Here is a 22,265-nt window from a genome sequence, read left to right as displayed (position 1 = left end):
TCGTATCTCATGCAAATCATAGCATCTTGGTGATCATGCAAGAGTAGAATATCGAGCCCAAAGTCTACCCCCGAATACCATGTCTGACATAATCCGTTGCATGTCACGTAAAACGACTAAAATCATAGAGATCAACGAAACCCTCATCTACTATTGGGGTGCTCTAAGCCATGTGAGCAGCACCGGCACCTCCTTTGGTTAGCATATTGTGGTTGCGGATGAAGGCTCCGGAAATTAATGAGAGGATGACGGCCGCAATGATGGGGATGAACGACTTGGTGATACTGATAATGTACGCTTCGATGACGGCTGGCTGCTGTTCAGCGGGGAGCGTGAAAATGGCAGATACCGATTGTCGGACTAGGTTGAAGTCGACGTCGGGAGCGAGACGTTTGATCTCGGTGTTGAGGAAGACAGATTGGACGGTGTTGATGATTCCTGTCGATCAATCAGTAACCGCATTATGCGGGATGCGATGGGCGACAACTCACCGACACCAAGAGCAGCACCAGTCAATTGGAAGAAGGATACCACACCTTGAGCTTGAGGCAGAAGCGCCGGTTGATCAGAGTACTCGGCCTGCACAGCAAGGAGGGCGTTCTGGAAACTGAGACCGATGCCGAAACCAGCCAAAATCTGGTAGCCAATGATCTTTGCATTTGCGGTGTCGGCCTTGATGGTGTAAAGGAGTCCAATCCCGACAGCCGAAATAGGGGGACTGCAGCCAGGTCAGACTCTTTGATGTTCTCTCAGGTGAGGCAACAACTTACCCAGCAATGAGGAATGGATAGTATCGTCCAAACTTGGTTGTAAGACCACCGGAAACAAAGATACCGATACAGACGGCCAACATGAACGGGATGATATCAATACCTGATTTCTCGGCACTGTGGGCTCGACCCTGAGACGTATCAGCTAATGTTACAGTAGTTGGCACTCACAGCTTGGTAGTACAAGGGTAGTTGATAAGTGCCACCCAGCATCGCCAACATCATGAAGAACATGGTCGCTGAGCAAGCGATGACGGTACGATTCTTGAGGATAGAAAGCGGAATGAGGGCGTATTTATCGTAGTGCCACTGCCACCATCCGAAGACGATGACCAAGACACCGCCGAGCGTGAAGAGTACAGGGATTCGCCAGTCTGTGCACAAGTTAGAGAGAGACGCGCCAAGCACAGGGCAGATTGTATTACTCACTCTTCCACGAATACTCATTGCCACCCCAACTGAGAGCGAGAAGCAAACATGTGATCGTACAGAAAATGAGGGCGGTACCAACCCAATCAAGGCGTCGAAGTTTGCCGAGAAGCGTTCGACCTTCAGGTGCGTTTCTGTCCTCTGCAGGGGCCCGAGCAGGTAAAAGGAAAACCACTGCAGCTGCGGCCACACCACCGAAGGGGAGGTTGATGTAGAAACACCATCTGTAACATGTCAGTCGTGTTTGCTTGGGTGGCAACTTACCTCCAGCTGACATGGTCGGTGAACACACCGCCCAAGAGAGGTCCAATGACTGATGAAATCACAAAGACGAATCCAAAGGAAGCCATGAATGCTGCTCTTTGCTCGACCTTGGTCACAACAGAAATGACGGACAAGATGGAAACGAACATTCCCGAAGCACCTGCCAGACTCGTCAGAACATAAAGGTGCGCGATAAGAGCCATACTCACCGATACCTTGGATAGCTCGGCCACCAATAAGGGTATCCATGTCCTTTGCTACACCACAAATGAGGGAACCTAGCTCGAACCAGAAGATAGCTCCGAGCAACATCCACTTGGCCTTGAGTACGGTGAGCATTTGGCCGACGAGGAGAATGAGACCACATTGTGTCACTAGTTGCAATCGTCAGACCGCCCGTAATAGTAAATACTAGCACGATGATGAAAGCTCACAGAAATAGGCCGTGATGATCCAAGCGACTTGGTCGAAGCTGCATTCAATGGTCAGCTCCGAAGAGGTAGTTTGCATGTGGGATATACGTACGATTGGAATTGGGAGACGATGACGGGGATGGCAGTGGAGACGATCGATTGATCTGAATTTGGGATTAGAGATGTCATGCCATATCACAGATCAGTACCCACCGAGAGCGAACATCTAAGTGAACTGTCAGTGACGATCACAACGATCAGACATGTTGTACTCACGAAGACACACGCCATGATGGAGGTGAAGACGAGATAGAGTCTCAGACCGTGAAGCACACCCGAGTCGTCTACAGGAGGTACTTCAGCCTTCTCGTCGACGACTGCATCTTTATCGACAGCTGTCATGGTCGACTCTGAGGTATCATGATGTGACATTTCCTTTCGACTGGCGGTTCGGCTGAGGACTGGTGTGGGTTGAGCGTACTCTGTAGCTTCTGCAGCTAGACCGCCAAGTATATCATCGGCTATTGTGGGATGGTGGTGTTTCTCAAGACCGTTATGATCGTGCTGATCGTGAAGTGGTGCCGACATTGCAAGGTCGGATATCTCAGATCAGGTTGAAGTCGAATGGAGAAGATGGGAAGAGTGAGAGGGTGTAAGAGGGCGACGAGGATGGGGACTCGAATGGGGATGTGAGTGAGTCTTATATAAAGAGGAGTCATAGGGGGGTGATTGTGTTATTTTATTTTTTATTCCAGCCGTGCCGACTCCCTTTGTCACTGCCTGCTGTGCGCCTCGTACTACGACAAATCCTATAATCAACAAAGGCACGGCTCTTCTCGATCCCCTTCGGCCATCATTCTCACCGCGCCGGGTTGATACGCCTTCGGCCATAAATACGTGCCCGAGAGATAGACATCGTATCATCGACAATGACCCTGCATGTATGCATGTATGCATGTATGCATGCTAAATGCTAAAATCAAATCACATTGGCAGCATACATTCCAGCCATCATCGCTGAGATGAAACCAGACACGCTTCTCAATGCAGCCAGGTCTCTGTTCACCAGGGCAGCACCCAGGTTCACCAATGCAGGGCCTGGGCAGATCCATATGAGACCCCATCCGATGCCAAAGATGCCAGCGCCGAGTATCAATCTCCGATCAATATCTCGTCGAGTCGGAACACTCCATTTCTCCCATGGCAATAATCGAGTCGATCGCCTTTGCGCTTCCGATGCACGTGTAACCCAATGATAGTGTATCGCGTTGGGTAGTACGCCTCCGAGCATGACCATTGCCAAGGAAGGGTCGAAATCGTGAGGAGTAGGAAAGCGGAGGAACCCTAGCACTTTGGCGGGATCGGTCATGCCAGATATCGACAAGCCGAGGGAGAAGATAAGCGCGGCGAAAAAGTATGGTGTGGTTCGAATTATGACCGAGACCGGGTGACGAGATGTGAGATAATTTCTCAGGCCATAGTAAGCGCTAGCGGCAATTCCCGCTACGGCGAAAAGAGCCGTTGTCACAGACGTGGGTGGTAATGCCATGCTGTATGCAGGGATGACAGAGTGGGGATGGACCGATAGGTTAGCCGTGATGACAGCCGAAGTGAAGAATACCCCGGTGGCGACGATGGATCGTGGCGAAAGACGTGAGAGACCACAAAGCATGTGTCCACTGGTACAACCTGACCCAAGCTGAAAAAGATGTTGGGTCAGTTCCGCGCGGAAGGGAGATCGAGAACGCGTCCATGTCTTGCTCTCTCACCTTGCTTCCGAATCCTACCAAGATCCCAGCGATAGCTAATCGTTTTACTCCTATCGTTTTCAGACTAGTCAAAGCATCTCCGGGGAACAGTGAGGTCAAGCCAATGGCGGAGCTAATCATTGGGCCAGACACAAGTCCGGCCAAGATCGCCCATTGCCATCGCTCATGACCCTGGAACAGTGCTCCATTGAGGATACCAGAGATACCAAAGACTCGTCCGGTGTCGGCGAGGAGCGATGAGGTTGATATATGGAGAAGAAGACCACCGACAAAAGTTTGAATTGGGGTGAATGGCATATTGATGTTTATATAACAATTGAAAGGAGAGACGTCGACGTATCTCAACAGTGAGTTGATTGGTAAGTGATCGTTTTACGGTGTTCAAATTGGTCAGAGCCCGGTTCCCTGTTTTCGGCAGCCACCTAAGTCCACAACGGGCATTCTTGTCTGATATGTATGCTTACTCTGGATAAACTATTCGCCTGCTCATCGAAACATTCGCACAAACAATCCAAACATCACGTTGCTATATGCATGAGATCACGCTCTGGGCAGCTCGACAACGCCTGAAGGATATTCCTGTTAATACACCTCGAGCAACAAAAGACAGGTCAGATGGGAGCGCCGAGTGTTATGTAAATAGTCCAACCGCATGGAATGGATTAGCAGCACCAGTGACAACGCTGAAAGGGGGGGGGGGCGAACGTGATGAAATCGCAAGTGAAATCAGGCGCACTTCCAATGGTAGAGCGTAAGTCGCGTCTTCCTGGTCGACTACCTTTTGGTCTGTCCCGACGATCTGCGTAATATTGAATGGCAAAGGGGTCCAAAAAGGCTCTCACTTGTAGATGTATGCATACGTTTACTGCAGAAATGCAGCCTGAATGCATCGTGGGCATCGGATCTTTCCCGGTCACCGCAAGGTGCTGATATCTCAAGCCTTTGAAAACAAGACCTTCTGGCAGCCGGCGGCTACGGTCATACCAACATGGTTACCAGTGACTAACGATTCCCGAGCATCAGGGTATACTCTCAGTGGGATTCGTATAGAAGCAAATCCCGATCACTCGTCCAAAAGTGATCCTGCAACAAGGTCAACGTTAAACTGATGCAATCGGGAATCATGTTTCTGTGTGGCACTGTTCTTTGGTCAATATGTCCCTCCCAAGAGCATTCGGTGGACTCTGCAGTCCAATCATCTGGACTTCCACTGGTAGCAACAAGCTAGGCACGATACCAGTAAACCAGTCTTTCGATCTCTCACGGTGACACTCCCGCCTATTCCTCCACCTCCACTTTGACGTTACCATGAACAGAGTTCTCGTCGCCAATACGTTAAAGGAGACGGCCGGCTGCGAACGGGCCGGTAACCACAAATGAATATCAAAAGTATCTTTTGAGCAGTTGATCATCGTCTATTTATAGTAGGTTGTCTTCGCCCAATTCCCCTGTCCGCTTTTCTGTCAAGACATCGCTCATTCACCCAACAGTACAACATTCGGTCGAAGGAAACTACAATGTCCGATCTCACGCTAGAAAGTACTGTCAAGTTGCACACTGGCGGATCGATGCCCCGCTTGGGTTTCGGTTCAGGTGGATTGAAGGAGCAGGTTGGAATCGACGCGGTCGAACATGCTCTCAAGTCAGGATACCTTATGGGTGAGTCTAGCTGTGCCAAAACAATCAGCTCGTCGATCAGGGAGGAACTGAACTGACTTGAGGATTCCTTTTGCGCCTAGTCGACACTGCTCAGCAGTATCAGAATGAGCAGGGTACGTGTTTTGCACTCGCTGGTCTTGATGACCCCGAATCTCACAATCTATCCAATTTCATGTAGAGGTCAAAACCGGTATCGCCAAATCTGGAGTACCCCGCGAGCAGGTCTACATCTGTACGAAATGGCAGCCTCCGCCCGAGGGCTCCAATATCCGCATGACCCCTGAACAAGTCCGTGATGAAGCTCGTCAATCTGTCCTTCGACTTGATCAATCAGGTTCGGGTAAAGAATATCTTGACTTGATGTTGATCCATCATCCACGACCGGACGCGGAGGGGAGGAAGTCTTTCTGGGCTGGACTCGCCTTGGCTCAGAAGGAAGGTTGGGTAAAGGATATCGGAGTGTCAAACTTGTGCGTGCACCTGATTCAGGACAAGAATGGCTTGCTTCCTGCAGTGATGCTGATAGATCATTATGTATATAAACAGCAACGTCAAACACCTTGAAGCGCTCCCTGCGCCTCTTCCCGCCGTCAACCAGATCGAGCTCCACCCGTGGTGTCAACAACGTGAGATTGTTGACTATTGCCGCAGAAAAGGAATCGCTCTTCAAGCTTTCTGTCCTCTTGTTCGGATCCGCAAAGACAAGTTTGAGGATCCCGTCGTCGTGAAAATTGCAAAGAAACATGATCGAGGAGTCGCACATGTCTTGCTCAGGTGGAATCTTCAAAAGGGGTGAGTGTCCATGTCTCCCTTTTGCAGCGCCTGGCCGCGAGCTGACCTGGGGAATCTAGTTTCGTACCCATTCCCAAGGCGAGCTCACCGTCTCGTATCGATGCAAACAAGGCTTTATACGACTTCCAGCTAGACGACGAGGACATGAAGGAGCTTGATGCCCTTGATCAGGGAGCGGCTGGAAGGATCTCCGGTATCGACCCTGCCACGTTGCCAGAGTAAGACGGTCTCTTGGTCTACCTCAACCGTGGTAACGGAATATCGTGTATTGTAATCCCATGCTATCTGTACCGTTGTCGTTCCTGAATAGTACATGTATTCTATGGTATCTCTAACAGGTTGGTCTTTCTACAAAGCCACTCTCTCGCGAACCTTGAAGGCCACCTTCATCGCCAACATGGCGCAGACACAAGTAACGGCCAATACAAAGAAGATGTTCCCTTCCCCAGTTTCCTTCCCACCGCTCATCCATTGCTGTAACGGTAAGAATGCTGCGCCCATACAGAAGTTGGCAGTCCAGTTGAGGGCGACGCCGACACTTCCCGCTGCGGTAACGGCATGTTTTGGCATGACTTCGGGCAAGACGACCCACGTGACGGGACCGAGACCGACCGAGAAAGCAGAGACGAACAGGAATATGGATGCAATAGACAGTGCGGGAGCGTCCGTGTTGATACCGAATGCGAGAAGGAACGCGGCCAGACCCATCACCGCGGTTGGAACGATGAGCAGTCTTCTGGTGCCAAGTCGTTCGATAAGGAATGCAGGCAAGATTGTAAGAGGTATCTTGAGCAGGATGATGAACAACGCGACCATTCTAGAGTTGTCTCCGAACACAGGGGTGAGGATCCGGGTAGAGAAGTACATGACTAAAGAAGGCAATGAGCTTGTAGTGACGGCGATGAAACAGGCAGAGGACGTACCTGGTGATACACCACAGAACTGTTGTGAGAGTTGGGTGACAAGGACCACAAGGACTGATTGGTGAGCCATAATCAGCATGGAATTCACAGAAACGGTATCGGTACAGGATCACTCACATCCTCGTGTGACTAGCGGGTCCTTCGAAGCTAAGAGATCTTTGATTCCCAAAGGCACGATCTCACTTGGTGACACTAACGGACTGTGTTCCCTTGCTTCTTCGGGATCATGCGTCTCCTTTGCAGGTTCGCGGATGAAGAAGCTTCCCGCGAGTTGTAGGACAGCAATTCCTGCCGAGGCGATGAGAACGTATCGCCAGAGATAAGGTTTTGCGAATGGGAATGAGAGACTTTGACCGATGAGCATACCAAAGACGATGAAGACTTGGTTCATGATACCGAGAGATCGTTTGATTGCCGGTGGAGCGATTTCCGAGAGGAAGACGGGAACCGTGACTGTGCCAAGACCACATCCCAAACCAACCAAGATACTAAGTAGCGTCATACATATCAGCTTGGAAGCAAAGTGTTGTGGGCGTAGTCGGCACTTACCGACCGATGATCATGATGGGGATAGAGTTCGCTGTACCGACCGCTGTTGATCCGAGCAAAACAGTGATAGCTGCGAGTCGGAACGTCCCTATCCGACCTAATTGATGTGTTACTGCTGTGGCTCCGAGCGATCCGATCAGACCTCCCAGCGTGAAGATGGAAACCACAAGTCCGAATTGTGCAGGCTATGTCAACGTCAGCGCGGATATCTCCTCCAAGCGATTTCGGATAGATAGCCACTCACTGTCATGAAGATGCAATCTTTTAGTCTTTGAGTCGATAACACATGTGCACCGACGTTCCCTCCAGCAGCGCCGCATGTGACGGCGGCTTGAACACCGTTGAGACTGGTGATGGCAAGACCATATTGGGTGGTGTGGAGCGCTGTCCACGAAGCCGTCAAGGCGGTCCTAAGATGTGACGTCGCCATTGTGTCGCCAAACAATCGAGTGGTTGAGTGCTGAGCTTTCGATTCTATGAGACAATCTTATGCTTCGCTAGACTCGACCGACCATGAACATGCACATTGATAATGCTTCTGGACAGTGCTGGACATGTATCGGTTGTGCAAACAGACGAAAACATAAAACCAACTACCTGAGAAGGGTTTCCGGTACGGTCGGCCGTCGGGTTTCGGTTCCTCCGGCGCCGGAACTGCGATCGCAACAATTCAACCCTGGCCTGTGTCTTTAATTTCATTTCATCACCTCCGGGAAAGTTGCCGAAGCGTATTTGCGGCTGTGGAATGAGAGGTCCTGCATCTTGGACCAACCTGAATATCTGGCTAGAAGAGATGCAACATTGAGATTTTGAACTTGCGACTGTAACTTTGTTTTGACCATTGGACTGACACTATGTTCAACAAAGCTGTTCTCGCTCTTGGACTCGCTGCCACCTTGGCGCGAGGGTCAGTCATCAACCTCTCTATCCCATCAGCGAACGACCTCGTCTCCGAGGTCGACTCGCTCCTTCACCCTACACCTTCTGTGCTGAGCTACCAGGATGACTATCTTGATCCCTCCGCTGGTTATAAGCGAAAGCTGTGTACTCTCCACGCTTTGGGCGACGAGAAAGATGATGCCGATAACTTTGTAAAGGCTGTTGAGAAGTGTGGAGATGGTGGTATCATCAGGCTGCCAGATGCCAACTAGTAGGTCTAGCCATTTCCTCCCTCGATATCTAGACTGTCACTGACGACCTGATGATAGCACCATTGGCCAGGTTCTTGACATTACTCTGACGAATGCCGTGCTTGATCTTTACGGATGGCTCTCCTTCACCACCGATATCCAATACTGGATGGACAACCGAATTCTCTTTCCCTTCCAGAATCAATCCCTCGCTTTCGTCATCCGTGGTCACGACTACGTTCTTGATGGTAACGACAAAGGTGGTATTGACGGGAACGGTCAAGCTTGGTACAACTATGCAAAGAATGTCGGAAACAAGTTCGGTCGGTGAGTCTAAATTTCTTTATACCTCTACTAAATGACGACCATAACTAAGGTATTGTGCTGTAGACCCATGTCACTAGCTATCAAAGACTCGAAGAACGTGGTCATCAAGAACTTTAGCATCGTTCAGCCTCAGTTCTGGGCTTCTTTGATCTGGGGATCAGAGAACGTCTACATCAAGGACTTTTACGTCAACGCTACCAGTTACAACCCAGAAGCTGAGGGCGACAACAAGCACTGGCTTCAGAACACTGGTAAGCTATCACAACTCATTCAAGATTGGAATAAAATTCACTTATACTGCGTGATCGAACAGATGGGTCTGACACCTACCAGAGTCACAACGTCACCTATGGCGAGTCCCTTGCACCTCACACTTCTGAGTCACCGTCTGACGTTTCACTGCAGAGAACTTTGTTTACCAAGGTGGAGACGATTGCCTTGCCCTCAAGCCAAACAGTACCCTTATCACTGCTACCAATGTCACCTGTATCGGTGGAACCGGTATCGCCTTTGGTTCGATCGCTCAGTACGCTGATGTGGTAAGTATCGAACGTCGGAAACCACGGGCAGGACTCCTTCACTGATGACGAGCACAATTGACAGAAAGACATCATTGAGGATGTGTACATGAAAGACCTCAACCTTTACCCCTCTAACCAGTGCCCCGGCTACCAGGGTGTCTACTTCAAGTCTTGGCTTGGGTAAGTTCCATACATATTCCTATATGTTATCGAACTGACCATCTTCATAGTTACTCCCTTGGAACGCCTCCTAACGGCGGTGGCGGTGGCTACGGTTATGCCAAGAATATCACTGTGGAGGATGTCTACATGGAGGACATCTGGCACCCTCTTGTCGTTCAGTCCGAGTGAGTGGCACGTATTGGAAGATGTGCAGGACCCTTTGTTTATGTCTTATGTAGCTTGACCTACCTCGAGTTCAACCGAGAGAAGTACGCCGATTCAGGTCTGTTCGAGTGAGTGTACGATTGCTATTGATATCGAGGTCTATGTCTGACAATGCGGTGGTAGATGGTCCGATATCCACCTTAGGAACTTTACCGGCAACTCCCTTTTCAACAGAGTCGCTTGGATGTCGTGTTCTAAACTGACACCTTGTCATGACTGGACCTTTGAGGATATCAACATCAAACCTGGAAGAGATGATCATCCCGAGATCCATTACACCTGTAACAACTTCGTTCTCGGAGGGAAGGATGGGTTGAACCAATGTCACCCCAGTGACTCGAAGCTGGAGACAGACAACGATGGAACGCTCTAGAACGGTAGAATGGGAAGCTTGACAAATATAGTTATAGAGAATGCATATAGATGGATCAGAGTACCGATGAAGACAACGGAAGACAACAATGCACGATCTTGTTCAGTTACGTAATTAAGCGGTCCGAAACCGGCCGGATTTTTGAGTTGAGTGAGATCTACAGGTGTGAGCTCTCTCACATGACACTCAACGCCTCACATGGCATTCCACTCTGTTATCAACAGCCCATCCCATCATCATCATCATCATCATCCTCATCATCATCGCTACCTGGTCATTCACGACAACGTATATGCCACCATCTCTTCCACCACCTCATATGGCATATACGATGGCTGAGCAAAATGAGAGATCACCGCTTTCAGGAGACGACGATGATGTGGACGACCGGGATGCCGCGCCTGCTCGGACCAATGGTAGCGGAACAGTCGCGCCCAATCGTGAGCAGACCGACATGTGCTGGCCTGTTTGTCAGCTCGCAGTCAGAGTTCCGCTAACTGACAATCCGATGTTCGGTCATGCTTCATCCAGGTGCTTGTGTGAGTTACACCAGACAGCTGAAGTTTGCCCGAGCCCGTCACTAACAGCTGTACTCTACACCCGCAGGACTACTGTCATCGGATGAAGATGAAATGTATCGGTAAAGAGAATCCGCCATGTAACCGATGTAGACAGAGTGGTCATCCTTGTACTTTCGATGGTCCCCGGAAGTCAAAATCGTCAAAGGTAGAAGAGTGAGTGCTCACGGGCTCAGTCCCTTACGTATGCTGCCGCGTGCTGACAGTCTGTTCGTACGGCTAGTCGATTACGGCTTGTTGAAGCCCAGATAGGAGCGATGCAAGGAAGCTTAGAGGAGATGCTACGATTACAGAGAGGTGCAATGGCAAATGCAGTTGGGCACGACGGCAAGTAGTTTCCAGCTTGTTGTTGATCAATATGCTGAACGACCGTGTTGCAGGTCGAGCTGGAATGTCAGTGCCTATGTATCCCGCTCCAAGCGATACCATGGCTACACCCAATACCGTTGTCTCGCTTGGCTCTATGTTCGACCCCAGATCCCAGCCAAGCCCCCATCAGTTACAAATGGAGCCAACGCCTGCATCATCATCTCGGGATTCGAGACTACCACCTGGACCTCCAGTGCATCCTCATCAGCTACATGGTCAAATCCCCCCAGGGCAGGCACCGTGGCTCGGTCACACGCCCGCTTCCCGACCTCCGCAGGTTGCTTCTCCTCATGCGTCACCGCACAATTCGGACGATGATGAACCCACCGATCCTTTCTCGTTCGACACTACTTCCGCACCTTGGGCGAACATGTTGTCTTTAGCAGAGGCAGCACGCCTCAAGGCGGACTCTCACATTGTTAGAGATGACGATGGACCGGGAGGTCCAAGGGGTAGGAAACGGACCATGGGAGGATCTTTTACCGAAGGGACGGATCGTAGCAGACTATTGAAAAAGGCTCGAGCGATGAACAAGACGGCAGAGTTCTCGCCTGAGTTGACCATCAACGAGAGAGGAAACCATGCGTTCCCAGATCCAATAGATTTAGGCTGGTGTACGCCAGAAAGAGGACATCAGTTATTCGACCTGTAAGTGGACTCGCGTGGACATTACTTCGCGGGTAGCTGACAAGCTGGGTGGCATCCAGCTTCTTCGATAAGTGTGGGGTATATCAGCCGTGCTTTGATCCGGAACACGATACATGGGATAGGTAAGTCAATTTGTGAGGATCCTTACTGACAACTGCAAAAGTCTCCGGGATAGGTCGCCTTTCGCAATAACTGCGATACTGGCTGTAGCGGCGAAGTGTGAAGATGCTGCAGGTTAGTGACTTTGCGCTTGCGAAGAGAATAAGGTAGACTCACAAGATGGGCACCAGGTACCCCGAGCGAGCTTCAATTCAAGTGTCGCGAGTATGCGGAGAAAATAGGTCAGTACACACTTGCTAAGCCAAACAAGCGGACGCTGACCCATTTTGTTAGGCATGAGCACTCTTTTCACTCCGGTCTCAAGAGTCGAGATAGTACAAGCCATGAGTACGTTCGGAGCCATGATATATGTTGTTGGGAAGCTAATCGGGATCGGTAGTCCTGCTTGCTTCTTGGGGAGAGACCTTTTGGAGACCGGGTGGTGAGTGTGTCTTCTGTTCCGCAGGACCTATGCTGATCCTTATCAGGCCACGCTATTCGAATGGCTATGGACCTTGGTCTGTACAAATGTTTACCCTATCTTATCGAAAGCGATATGGGTGCTGGGAAAACTCCGGAGGAGATCGAGATGGAAAGACCAGTAGTTGTCGGAGCCAGAGTATGGCTCACTGTAAGTCGATGCCAAGCAGTATAATACAAGCATGCTGACCGGTTCTGGACACCAGCTCTTCAAACTGGAATATGAGTAAGTCAGACTCCATGCTCGGGGATCATCTAGCTGATACGGGTCCGACAGAATGTCTTTCGCGTATGGTCGACCTGGTCTGTTCTCGCAGGAAAACATCACTAAGAACGCTCGACAGCTTTTAAGACATCCTCTATCCTTACCGACGGATGCTCGTCTAGTTGCTTCTTGCGAGAGTTTGGCGTGGCGGAGTAAGTCCTTCAACTTCCGAGTTCCGTTCAAGGAGGCTGACCACCATCTTAGTGCCTCTGCATCAACCCATTGCATTGGCGCCAAGCAACTCCTTGCTCACCTTCACCTTCCCAGACTTGGATGACAAGCTGCGAGACCTTAATCGAAATCTGAACGAGTGGTATGAATACTGGGATGACTATTTCGGTACGTACCTTACACTTGAACATCACGTCTTGTCACTGACACGTATATAGCACGCAAGGGCATTCCCGAGGGTCACTTTTTGCGAGAGACTCGTAAGTGTAGCATTTGCAAGTAGATCACATCGATAATTTGTATTGACACATCCGCTTAACAGTGATAACGGGTCGTGCCGGAGCATTGTGAGTTGGTTGTCTGTATGTTGCTATAATCTCAAGGCTAATTTGCCAACTAGCTTGACGGCGAATTCATACGTGCTGCATGGGGTACGAAGTCGTCGTGATGTCTCTCTGCTCTCTGATGAGCGTCGTCAATGGCTGCAAGAGGCTGGGAAGAGGGCCCAGGAGCTTGTCGACAAGTGTCTTCATGGGCAGCAGTATACCAAGAATGTTCAGTTTGGTGAGTGGTATGGCAGGGATCTGGTGGGCCTTGAACTGACCCTTGCCTTGTCTTAGCCAACCTCCTTACTCGTAAGCTAACAAAGCAATTGCGCAACTGCATGGCTAACTGACAAGTGGTTTTTAGATTACAATATCGCATACGCTGCTCGATTCATGATTCGTATGGCCAGTCTTGTACCAGAGTCGTGCAACTTGAGACAGATCGGGCGTGATGTCGAGCAGGTGGCTCAAATGTTAAAGAAAGGTCAGAATGTACCCCCAATCGTCAGAGCGGCTGCTGACTAGCGAAACAATAGTGCCCGGTTTCCAGTTTGCAAACTTCCTTCGCGATGTCGTCAAAAAGGCTCGAAGGGATCATGTGCTCCCGCCTTCGTCCCAAGCGCCATCCCGTCTGCCATCCCCGTCGAGAAGCTACATGACACTGCCTATGATGTCTACCCCACTGGAGCAGCCGCAATCGACTTGGTCTACTCACTTGGCTCCCGATGCCTCCAACACCACTTCTGGTCCGTCTGTCTCAATGTCTAATGTGCCAATCAACATGGACCTTGTCGGTACCGGAGGATCAGACTCGGGCATGTCGTCTCATCTCGACTTCTTGTACGCGGAACAGCTTTTCGCCAATACAGGTTCCACACCTATCCCGGGCCCGAGTCAGAATTTTGTAAGTTTTTCCCGGCAAGACGTCAGCTGACATGGAAAGAACATGGATAGTCAGATCAATAGGATGAACGGTATGACCGAGCAGGGATTCAGTCTGGATGCTTGGTTCCCGTTCCCACCGTTAGGTGAGCATTCTCGTTTTTAGCTCAAGGAGATGGCTAGTCCTGACGGTGCGAGACTCAACAGAGGGAGAGGGTCGTCTCACGGGTCAGAGCCAAAACACATCCACCGTCGCTGGCACATTCACTCCGAGTAATGGACGATCCGCTGCCTGGTGGTGATTTGTGAAGGACATACAAGCGTAGTGTAATCGAACTCTATGCATACGTAACATGACACAACAGAACAACAAACTTAGAAACGTCCGCCCTCCATGACTTCTTCTGCTTCAGCCTCTGTCACCCTGTTCTTCTGATCACTAGCTGATTCCACCAAAGGCGAGTTGTCGGGCGCAAGCAGAGCACAGACAAACACACCAGCAGCCATAATGGACATGATAACCCAGGCGAGGTAACCCCCCATGATATCGTGCGAGACAGAAAGGGCGAAGATGGAGTTGATGACAGCTGGGAAGATGCTCTTGACGATTCCGCAGATAGCGACAGCGATACCGTTGACGGTGGCGATTGCACCGGGAGGGGCGAGACTATTGAGCAGGAGTTGTACGGATGCTGCGAGAGCGTCAACCGCATCAGCATGGGGTTTTGAGTTGAAGATCTGGAGTAGAGTGCGACTCACTAAAAGTCATGTTACATGATGTTCCGATGCCCACATAAGCACCCAAGATCAAATGCGCTCCCACCGTGCTATTTTGTCTTGCCAAAGCATTCGCGATGATAGGCAGAACCATAACGATTGGGAAACCTGCCGAAACGAGTTTGAAAGTCTTCTTCGTTCCTAACCACCTGTCCAATCTCGGCAAGACGATCAACAACCACAATCCCTGGGCAAGACCTGCGGCAGCTTGCAACTGTGCGATCTTGGGAGGCGCTTTGCCTTGACCTCCCAAGGAGATGGGGGTGAACAGATATAGAGGAAAGAGAGCACCTTGGGAAAAGACAACGGTGACGGTCCAGCCGAATATAGCGAGCATTTTAATCATTCGTGGTTTGAGGATAGATCGGACAGGCATCGGGTTGTCACATTCGTCAGGACGGGTCTACGAGCATGCAGAAACACATTGCGTATGTCAGCTATGCTCCTGCGTATCTCGGTATAGGATGGATATCAAATCACCTCTTTTAACCACAATGCACAGAGGACCATCGAGACGAGGCAGTAAAGCGCACAGACGAGACAAGGAAGGGAATAAGGATAATTGACGAAGAGTTGGATGTGGCCGAAAGTATTAGGCCATTGCTTTGCCGGCTCAGCGAAGACACCGCCGACCGTAGGACCTAATGCGAGAACGGCGTTAGCGAGGGTCAAAGTTCAAGAGGGTAAGAAACAGGTGTACTTACCGATCAAAGCTCCCATATTGGCTGCAAAGGCAAAGTAGGCAAAGCTGGTTGTCGCCAATAATGCCCGATCAGCCCCTGATACATGTGTCATTTCCTGCCAACACTCACGCCGTAGCCTGGTTGGTAGGATCACAGTTCTCCGTAAACAGTGTCCTGATGACCATTGCATTCCCACCAAAGACACCAGCCAAGAACCGACAGGCGTACATTTGCCAAACGTGATTTGAGAACCCAAAGAGAGCAGTCGAGGCTAGGGCTCCGAAGAGAGACGCGATGAGAACGGGTTTACGACCCCACTTGTCGGCAGCTCGGGCCCAGTACAGAACTACGCAAGTCGTTAGTCTCAGATATTGATGGATATGATCTTTGTGGGAGGGAGGGTCGACCTACGTGACAAGGATTGCGTGATGGAGAAAGAGATCTCGATGAGACCGACGCTGTATCCGACGTCTTCTACTGACACTTCCCCAGTATCCACGATCATTTGTTGTACAAAGGGGAACAGAATGCCGAACGTCAACTGTAAACAATATTTGGTTCAGTTTACATCTCAAGTGGTAGTGTTCTCTGACTTACCGGCTCTGAGATTCGCGCCATACTCAGTAATGTGATCTGTTTCATATCGAGGGGATTTGGCTCGACCGGACCCGCCTTGCTAAGCAATTGCGCTTCCTCCCCATCCGCATCTACTTGCGTGTCTGTCGTCGTTGTTGATGTTGAGACCGCACCATAATCGCTCGAGGCGTATCTGGGTCTAAGGGTCTGGGTCTCATCGTCGCTACTTCCACCTATTCTGGAGGACATCCTATCGCGGTCGGAAACAAGTTGGGTAACTCGTCGAAACTGATTGGAGCGAGTTGTGTTTGTTCGTTCGTTCGTTCGTTCGTTCGTTCGTTGCGTCTGAGAGATGATGTCTAGAGGATACTTTTTGTCTGGTCCGTCAATCTTTTGGGCAGAATTAGCTATATCTACGGCTCGGTCAAATCTGACCTGCAATCGATACTTCCCGCTTCAACCTGACCGGACGGAAGAGGTTCTAAAATCAATAAGGATGAAGGACCGGTGCCGATGAGACCGGTTAAGGCCCTGCCCTGAAATTCCACGTGGTCTCCCTAATATGTCCCTCCCGGCTCCTCGGTCCGATCGAATTCCTGTGATGCTATTTTATTTATTTCCAGAGTGTAGATGGGATGAGATCCATCTTCGAGTTTATGTTATGTATGGTATGACGCCGTGGGATACCGCGAGTGGATAGCTTAGTGAGATCACAATGCAACGTCGTGAATAGTCGATGGGCTTTAATCTGTACGAATGCAATATCGACGTCCGAGGTCATCCAATTATCATATGCCTATCCACCAACAGCAAGTATGTTACTCGGTACCAACGACTTTCTCGGCAACGAATACAAGACACGCGATGATGTCGTCAAAGCGTGTGTAGCTCGTAAGTGACGCACAATGCCCATATTCACGCGATCTTGCTCAAGTTTCCCGGACCCCCTCCATACAGTTCTGGATCCACTTGCATCACACACCTCCAAGGGCGGAGCTACCATCGATATCGGTTCCTCTGCCACGCATTACGACACCAAAGCCGTAGCTCTTGAGACTTTCGCACGCCCGCTATGGGCTCTCGCTTCGTTACTCTATGGCGGAGTGAAATATGACGGCGCTGAAAGATGGATACAAGGTTTCGCATCGGGGACGGACCCAAAGAGTGAGGAGTATTGGGGCGCAGCAGCGGACAAGGACCAGAGGATGGTGGAGATGAGTCCATTGAGTTATGCGGTTGCGATGGCTCCAGAGGTATTTTATGAAGTGAGTTTTACCCAGTCCCGGAGTAGAGATATAAGTGCTGACCGTGTGTGTAGAACCAAACCGATCAAGCCAAGGAGAACATCTGTGCCTTCCTCCAGAGTTGTATCGGCAAGCGAATGCCCGACAGTGAGTGATTCATGTCCCATGGAACACTTCGACACTTCTCTGACTTGCTCCAATCTGACCCATCTCTTCCTATAGCCAACTGGTTATGGTTCAGAGTATTTGCAAATCTCGCTCTTCGAAAAGTCGGATCACATTTCCACAATCCCGAGCAAATGGAGAAAGATCTCCTTCGACTAGAGGAGTTCCAACTTCCTCCACATGAGCCTACGGGCAACGATTCAGGCTCTGCTGGGTGGAGTCGGGATGGTCCTGAGGATGTGAAACAGTTGGACTACTATAGTTCAAGTTTTGCGATTCAGCCGGCGCAGATGATCTACGCAAAGGTGAGCTCGAACTTTATGCCGATCGATATGTTTGCTTGCTGACATGGTTGGTGAACGCTAGTTGTGCGCAGAAACAGATCCTGGTAGAGCTGAAAAGTACAAGCAGCGAGCCAAGGACTTCATTCTGGACTTTGTGTACTACTTCTCTGATGAAGGTGGGTCCACACTGTCCCTCACGCAGTGTAGCCGGTTAGTGACTGACACGGGAATGCACCTTGTGTCTAGGCGCCGCTATTCCCTTCGGTCGATCTATGGTCTACCGTTTCGCCGTTATTGCCACAGCCTCCACGATGGCATTGGCAGATGTCGAACCTCCTGCTCCACTCACTTGGGGTCACATTAAAGGTCTCGTCCTGCGCCATCTACGATACTGGAACGATGCCAAGGACATCTTCCGTAGTGATGGGACATTGAATATCGGTTACAGATTTGATTGTGTCAACATGACCGAGAACTACAATGCGCCTGGTAAGTCGGCATCGCTACAGTTCAGAGAGAATACGGTTGCAAGAACTTACGCCCTTGGATAGGTTCTCCTTATTGGTGTATGAAAGCTTTCATCTGTCTTGGGGCTTCTGCCGATCATCCCTTCTGGACTGCCGATGAGTTACCATGGCCGACCGACGCTTTCCCCACTATCAAGGCGCTTCCTGATCCATCCCACATCATGGTTCGAAAGGGCGGTCACACTTTCCTTCTCTCTTCCGGTCAAGCACCTCATTACGCTATGCGACACGGTCCTGCGAAATACTGCAAATTCTCATATTCTGCTTCCTTTGGATTCTGTTGTCCTACCGGCGATATGGATCTCGGTCAATTGGCCGGCGACTCGATGTTGGCCTTGAGAGATACCTCGGACGGTGTGGAAGAGTGTGATGGAGAATCATGGCGAGTTCGACGACATCCAACGGAAGCGCGGATCGAAGGTCGAGGTACCGATAAAGTCCACTTGCGATCGAAATGGAGACCATGGAAAGATGTCGAAGTGGAGACATGGCTCCTCCCACCTCAGGAGGATTCTTCACCCAATTGGTATCTCCGAATTCACAAGATCACCACCGGAAGAAAGTTGCTCTCATCAGAAGGAGGATGGACGAATTACGGTCAAGGTGCCGATGGAAGAGCGTTGATCCAGTCTTTCTCAGGTCTGATGAGTCCTGGTGGTGATCAGGAAGAAGGATGGTCGAGAGCCGTGACGGCAGGCGGTGCGGTTGGATTACATGACATACCATACAAGGGATCGGAGGGAAAGAGACAAGGTCAATTGGTCCAAATCGACCCGAATGCCAATGTCATCTTCTCCAGAGGGATCTTGCCTAGTTTGCTTGGCGAGATCAAAGAGGGGGAAAGCTGGATCGTCACTGCCATCTTTGGGAAACCAGCTACGAATGGTAAAGCTGAAGAATGGGAGGAGGAATGGGAGAATGTGCCGAAAGTTCCTTCGTGGGTGAACTAGGATATGTACAGTCTCCGCTGTCAATCGGCTGTCATGTGTAACAATGCATTGCAACTTGCACCGCAACTTGTGCCCAGCTCAGCATACAATCTGCATCGAATGAGGTCAAGCACGACAAAAGGTAGGCGGATGAGTACCGAAAGCTAATCAGACTTGACTTGCCACTCCTGGGTGTTCAAAACCTCGATATGGATACATTCTTTCGTTCTGGGACTGTCTAATGTCTAAATGGACTCATCTAAAACATCTATAGATCTAACACTACTCCGCACAGCAGAGATCATGGCCTATTTGATCAGGCAGAAGCGAAGCGCTACAGTGTTTGAATGAGTTGCGAAGTGGGGTCAAGATACAACATTCGTTAGATGGAGTAGACGAAATCCTCGTTCTGGAGGTCTGTCAGGTCCATGAACGCTTGAGAAGTGTGGTTCTGAGTCGCTCCTCCCTCTGCTGCATCCTTCTCTGCCTGCTTGGCCCTCATTCCTGCCCATTTGCTCGATGCTTCGAGCGAATAGTCGACGACTTCTCCAGACTTTCCGTTGGCGATCCTCCTCTTGACGTTCCTCCTGTTGAGATAGGCCAAATAAAGACCTTGAATGACGACAAAGGCTGAGAGCATGATGAGACAGATCATGTTGGCGATCAGACCTCTGTGGTATTGAGGTGCATCTTTGGCTTGGTAGAGTTGAGGACCGACGATGTTTCCGGTACAAAGACCGACCAAAATCATACCTGTTGTCGTTGTTTTCTTCGTGTGACCAGCAGTGTTGGCAGCTTGCCAAGAGAAGATCAAACTGGTAACACAGTTGTAAACTTGCAAAATGAAGTAGACGGCAAGCAACGTATGTTTGTTTTCGGTGGTATGGGGCAGTGCGTAGAGGGCGGATGCGCCGGCGAGCGGGAAAAGGGAAACGACGAAGAGGACAATCGATTTTCGTTTGAAATGCATGACGGCGTAGGCGGACAGCATGTTTGAAACAATCGCAATCGCACCGGGAATCATGTTGTAGAGAATCGTTTGGAAGCTCGACAAGCCGAATCCTTGCAGGATCAAGGGACCGAAAGAGCTGATTCCACCGGAGACCAACGAGATGCAGAAGACTGTAAAGATGGTGTTAGTTCAACAATCGGCATACATTGACGGGATTTGTGCTCACTCATAAAAGTCCAGAGCCAAGATTTGGGGTCCGTCAATGCTTCGATGACCTGGCTCCATTTGAACTCGGTGTTCTGGGTACCGGTGTTGTTGTGTCGCACACGTTCGAGAGCGATACGTTTCTGGTTGTCGTTCAAGAATCTCGCCTTTGTAGGTCGGGAAGGGAACATGAGACTGATAGGAATAGCACATGCAAGAGTGCTAGGTGAAACATGGAAGTTAGTTTGATATGATGATAGCATGCGGTGGTTTGAGGTGGACTTACAGAAGACCACAGGTCAAGAAGATGATTTGGTAAGGCTTCAACTTGTCAGATTTGATGTGACCGAGACCATAGCAGAGAAGCGAACCTGTGATCAATAACCTCGCAATCGTCAGCTCTGCCACATCACGGTCGCAGAGAGAATATGACTCACCAAGGATCTGGGACATTCCGTTCATACTGTACCAGATGTTCATTCGCAATGGCTGCTCTCTTCTCGACCACCACATCGAAGTGATGATGATGAAAGTCGGTGAGATCGAGGCTTCGGCACCACCGAGGAGGAATCGAACGACGGCCAAGCCCGCAAAGTTGTGCGCGGCAGCGAGGAGGGCTTCGAGTGCTCCCCAAGTGCAGAAACAGATGGATACCCACACGTTCACAGGCATTCGAACGAGGGCGTAAACGGATACTACAAAGTGTATAAAATATCAGTATCAGTAAACTGACTTGAGACATGCGTCTATTATTTCATGACTTACGAGGTTGGAAGAGAAGTTGAGCAAAGTAGACGATAGATGACAGCCAAGAGTAGTCTTGTCCAACAAGATTGGCATCGGCCCGAATACCAAATACAGATGAGTAAGACAATGATGCCTTGTCGAGTTGTTGAAGGAAATAGATACACATCATCATCGGCATCAATCGCGAGTCGATCTGAGCGAATGTCAGCATTTTGAGGGCAAAAAGGCAAATATGGTGTGTTTCAAGCAACGAGCAAGACTCACTTTCCATCGGACCGCTCTGTTCTCTTCATCCGTGATATCTTCACCATCACCGTGCATTGCGAGGAATTCCATCGCCGCATCCATCCCCTGTGTACGACCCTGTGCTTGGTTCTTCTCAGCATGGATATCTTCCGTGGTCACCGAACGAGCCTTCTCGGGATCCTCGTTCGTGGTCGCAACGGGAGACGCGGCGCTGATGGGATCGAGGGCATTTTCAACATGGCCCGTCTCGGACTTGTCGCCCTTGGAAAAGATCGCCATGGTTGTAGTTTGTGAGTGGACTCTTTTGGAGGTCAACTCGATTCGAAGGTGATGTTCGGTCACGGGAAAAGTCGATTGTCGTAAGTGTACAGATACAGTCGAGAATGTTTGGCTTCGTACAAGATGATCGACAATTATGCTCTGTCGTTATAAACCTTTGGAATTTCTTCGAGCGTTACGACTTCTTGCAAATGATAGTGAAAGGAAAGGAAGAACCCCGCCGGTGGAGAATGAATCTAAACTACTTATACCCCGCTCTTCCTTTTCCCCCCTTTGAAAGACCAGCCAAGGTCCCTCTTTCTGTGTGTTCGTCTTCTTGTTCTTGGCTTCGATCCCTTGCTTTACCGTTCATCCAGCTTTGTCAACCGATATCCCCGACCGAATGAAGGGTAAAGTGAACACCCCCGCCTACATCGCCCACTCACCCCCAGAGGGCCCGGCGCCGGTCGCGGGGCTCTTCCGGGGGCGAAGGACGATACTGATGATCAGCTTTCCTTCCTTCTTCCGAACATACAGAATCCGGTACCA

The 22,265-nt window shown here is 50.2% G+C and overlaps 9 protein-coding genes across 9 annotated transcripts; 4 read left to right on the top strand and 5 right to left on the bottom strand.

Moving 5' to 3' along the window:
* Nucleotides 1-163: 163 nt before the first annotated feature.
* CI109_102186 (uncharacterized protein) lies at nt 164-2,464 on the bottom strand (the record flags this gene model as incomplete). The annotated part of the gene is made up of 11 exons (XM_065967097.1): nt 164-438; nt 492-718; nt 771-887; nt 955-1,144; nt 1,200-1,333; nt 1,464-1,623; nt 1,673-1,837; nt 1,898-1,935; nt 1,989-2,040; nt 2,090-2,102; nt 2,153-2,464. The coding sequence occupies 11 exons, from the start codon at nt 2,462-2,464 to the stop codon at nt 164-166; spliced, it is 1,683 nt and encodes a 560-aa protein (XP_065823169.1).
* A 391-nt stretch (nt 2,465-2,855) lies between these two features.
* CI109_102185 (uncharacterized protein) lies at nt 2,856-3,942 on the bottom strand (the record flags this gene model as incomplete). The annotated part of the gene is made up of 2 exons (XM_032004814.1): nt 2,856-3,575; nt 3,646-3,942. The coding sequence occupies 2 exons, from the start codon at nt 3,940-3,942 to the stop codon at nt 2,856-2,858; spliced, it is 1,017 nt and encodes a 338-aa protein (XP_031860929.1).
* Nucleotides 3,943-5,162: 1,220 nt separating this feature from the next.
* CI109_102184 (uncharacterized protein) lies at nt 5,163-6,318 on the top strand (the record flags this gene model as incomplete). Its single annotated transcript, XM_032004815.1, has 5 exons — nt 5,163-5,304; nt 5,385-5,417; nt 5,483-5,774; nt 5,851-6,096; nt 6,156-6,318. The coding sequence occupies 5 exons, from the start codon at nt 5,163-5,165 to the stop codon at nt 6,316-6,318; spliced, it is 876 nt and encodes a 291-aa protein (XP_031860930.1).
* A 126-nt stretch (nt 6,319-6,444) lies between these two features.
* CI109_102183 (uncharacterized protein) lies at nt 6,445-7,998 on the bottom strand (the record flags this gene model as incomplete). Its single annotated transcript, XM_032004816.1, has 5 exons — nt 6,445-6,965; nt 7,020-7,073; nt 7,137-7,507; nt 7,569-7,753; nt 7,813-7,998. The coding sequence occupies 5 exons, from the start codon at nt 7,996-7,998 to the stop codon at nt 6,445-6,447; spliced, it is 1,317 nt and encodes a 438-aa protein (XP_031860931.1).
* Nucleotides 7,999-8,422: 424 nt separating this feature from the next.
* CI109_102182 (uncharacterized protein) lies at nt 8,423-10,306 on the top strand (the record flags this gene model as incomplete). Its single annotated transcript, XM_065967096.1, has 9 exons — nt 8,423-8,718; nt 8,777-9,025; nt 9,089-9,276; nt 9,339-9,377; nt 9,431-9,564; nt 9,629-9,726; nt 9,777-9,893; nt 9,948-10,001; nt 10,057-10,306. The coding sequence occupies 9 exons, from the start codon at nt 8,423-8,425 to the stop codon at nt 10,304-10,306; spliced, it is 1,425 nt and encodes a 474-aa protein (XP_065823168.1).
* Nucleotides 10,307-10,598: 292 nt separating this feature from the next.
* Nucleotides 10,599-14,426, top strand: CI109_102181 (uncharacterized protein; the record flags this gene model as incomplete). Its single annotated transcript, XM_065967095.1, has 22 exons — nt 10,599-10,746; nt 10,838-10,845; nt 10,913-11,040; nt 11,108-11,181; nt 11,265-11,901; nt 11,961-12,023; nt 12,065-12,135; nt 12,192-12,242; nt 12,295-12,348; nt 12,401-12,442; nt 12,489-12,631; nt 12,687-12,706; nt 12,758-12,897; nt 12,950-13,084; nt 13,135-13,176; nt 13,239-13,263; nt 13,317-13,480; nt 13,537-13,551; nt 13,607-13,726; nt 13,779-14,146; nt 14,201-14,270; nt 14,332-14,426. The coding sequence occupies 22 exons, from the start codon at nt 10,599-10,601 to the stop codon at nt 14,424-14,426; spliced, it is 2,613 nt and encodes an 870-aa protein (XP_065823167.1).
* A 73-nt stretch (nt 14,427-14,499) lies between these two features.
* On the bottom strand, nt 14,500-16,409 carry CI109_102180 (uncharacterized protein; the record flags this gene model as incomplete). Its single annotated transcript, XM_032004819.1, has 7 exons — nt 14,500-14,816; nt 14,884-15,304; nt 15,382-15,542; nt 15,606-15,649; nt 15,714-15,930; nt 15,996-16,125; nt 16,182-16,409. 7 exons carry the CDS (start codon nt 16,407-16,409, stop codon nt 14,500-14,502), a joined length of 1,518 nt encoding a protein of 505 aa, XP_031860934.1.
* A 566-nt stretch (nt 16,410-16,975) lies between these two features.
* Nucleotides 16,976-19,330, top strand: CI109_102179 (uncharacterized protein; the record flags this gene model as incomplete). Its single annotated transcript, XM_032004820.2, has 7 exons — nt 16,976-17,051; nt 17,118-17,425; nt 17,479-17,551; nt 17,627-17,874; nt 17,936-18,029; nt 18,100-18,342; nt 18,405-19,330. The coding sequence occupies 7 exons, from the start codon at nt 16,976-16,978 to the stop codon at nt 19,328-19,330; spliced, it is 1,968 nt and encodes a 655-aa protein (XP_031860935.2).
* A 361-nt stretch (nt 19,331-19,691) lies between these two features.
* CI109_102178 (uncharacterized protein) lies at nt 19,692-21,737 on the bottom strand (the record flags this gene model as incomplete). The annotated part of the gene is made up of 6 exons (XM_032004821.1): nt 19,692-20,431; nt 20,488-20,687; nt 20,752-20,836; nt 20,903-21,160; nt 21,231-21,405; nt 21,477-21,737. 6 exons carry the CDS (start codon nt 21,735-21,737, stop codon nt 19,692-19,694), a joined length of 1,719 nt encoding a protein of 572 aa, XP_031860936.1.
* Nucleotides 21,738-22,265: the final 528 nt, after the last annotated feature.

This window comes from Kwoniella shandongensis, chromosome 4 (assembly GCF_008629635.2).
Source record: "Kwoniella shandongensis chromosome 4, complete sequence".
Taxonomy (NCBI): Eukaryota; Fungi; Basidiomycota; class Tremellomycetes; order Tremellales; family Cryptococcaceae; genus Kwoniella; species Kwoniella shandongensis.
This window is presented reverse-complemented; position numbering and strand designations above follow the sequence as displayed.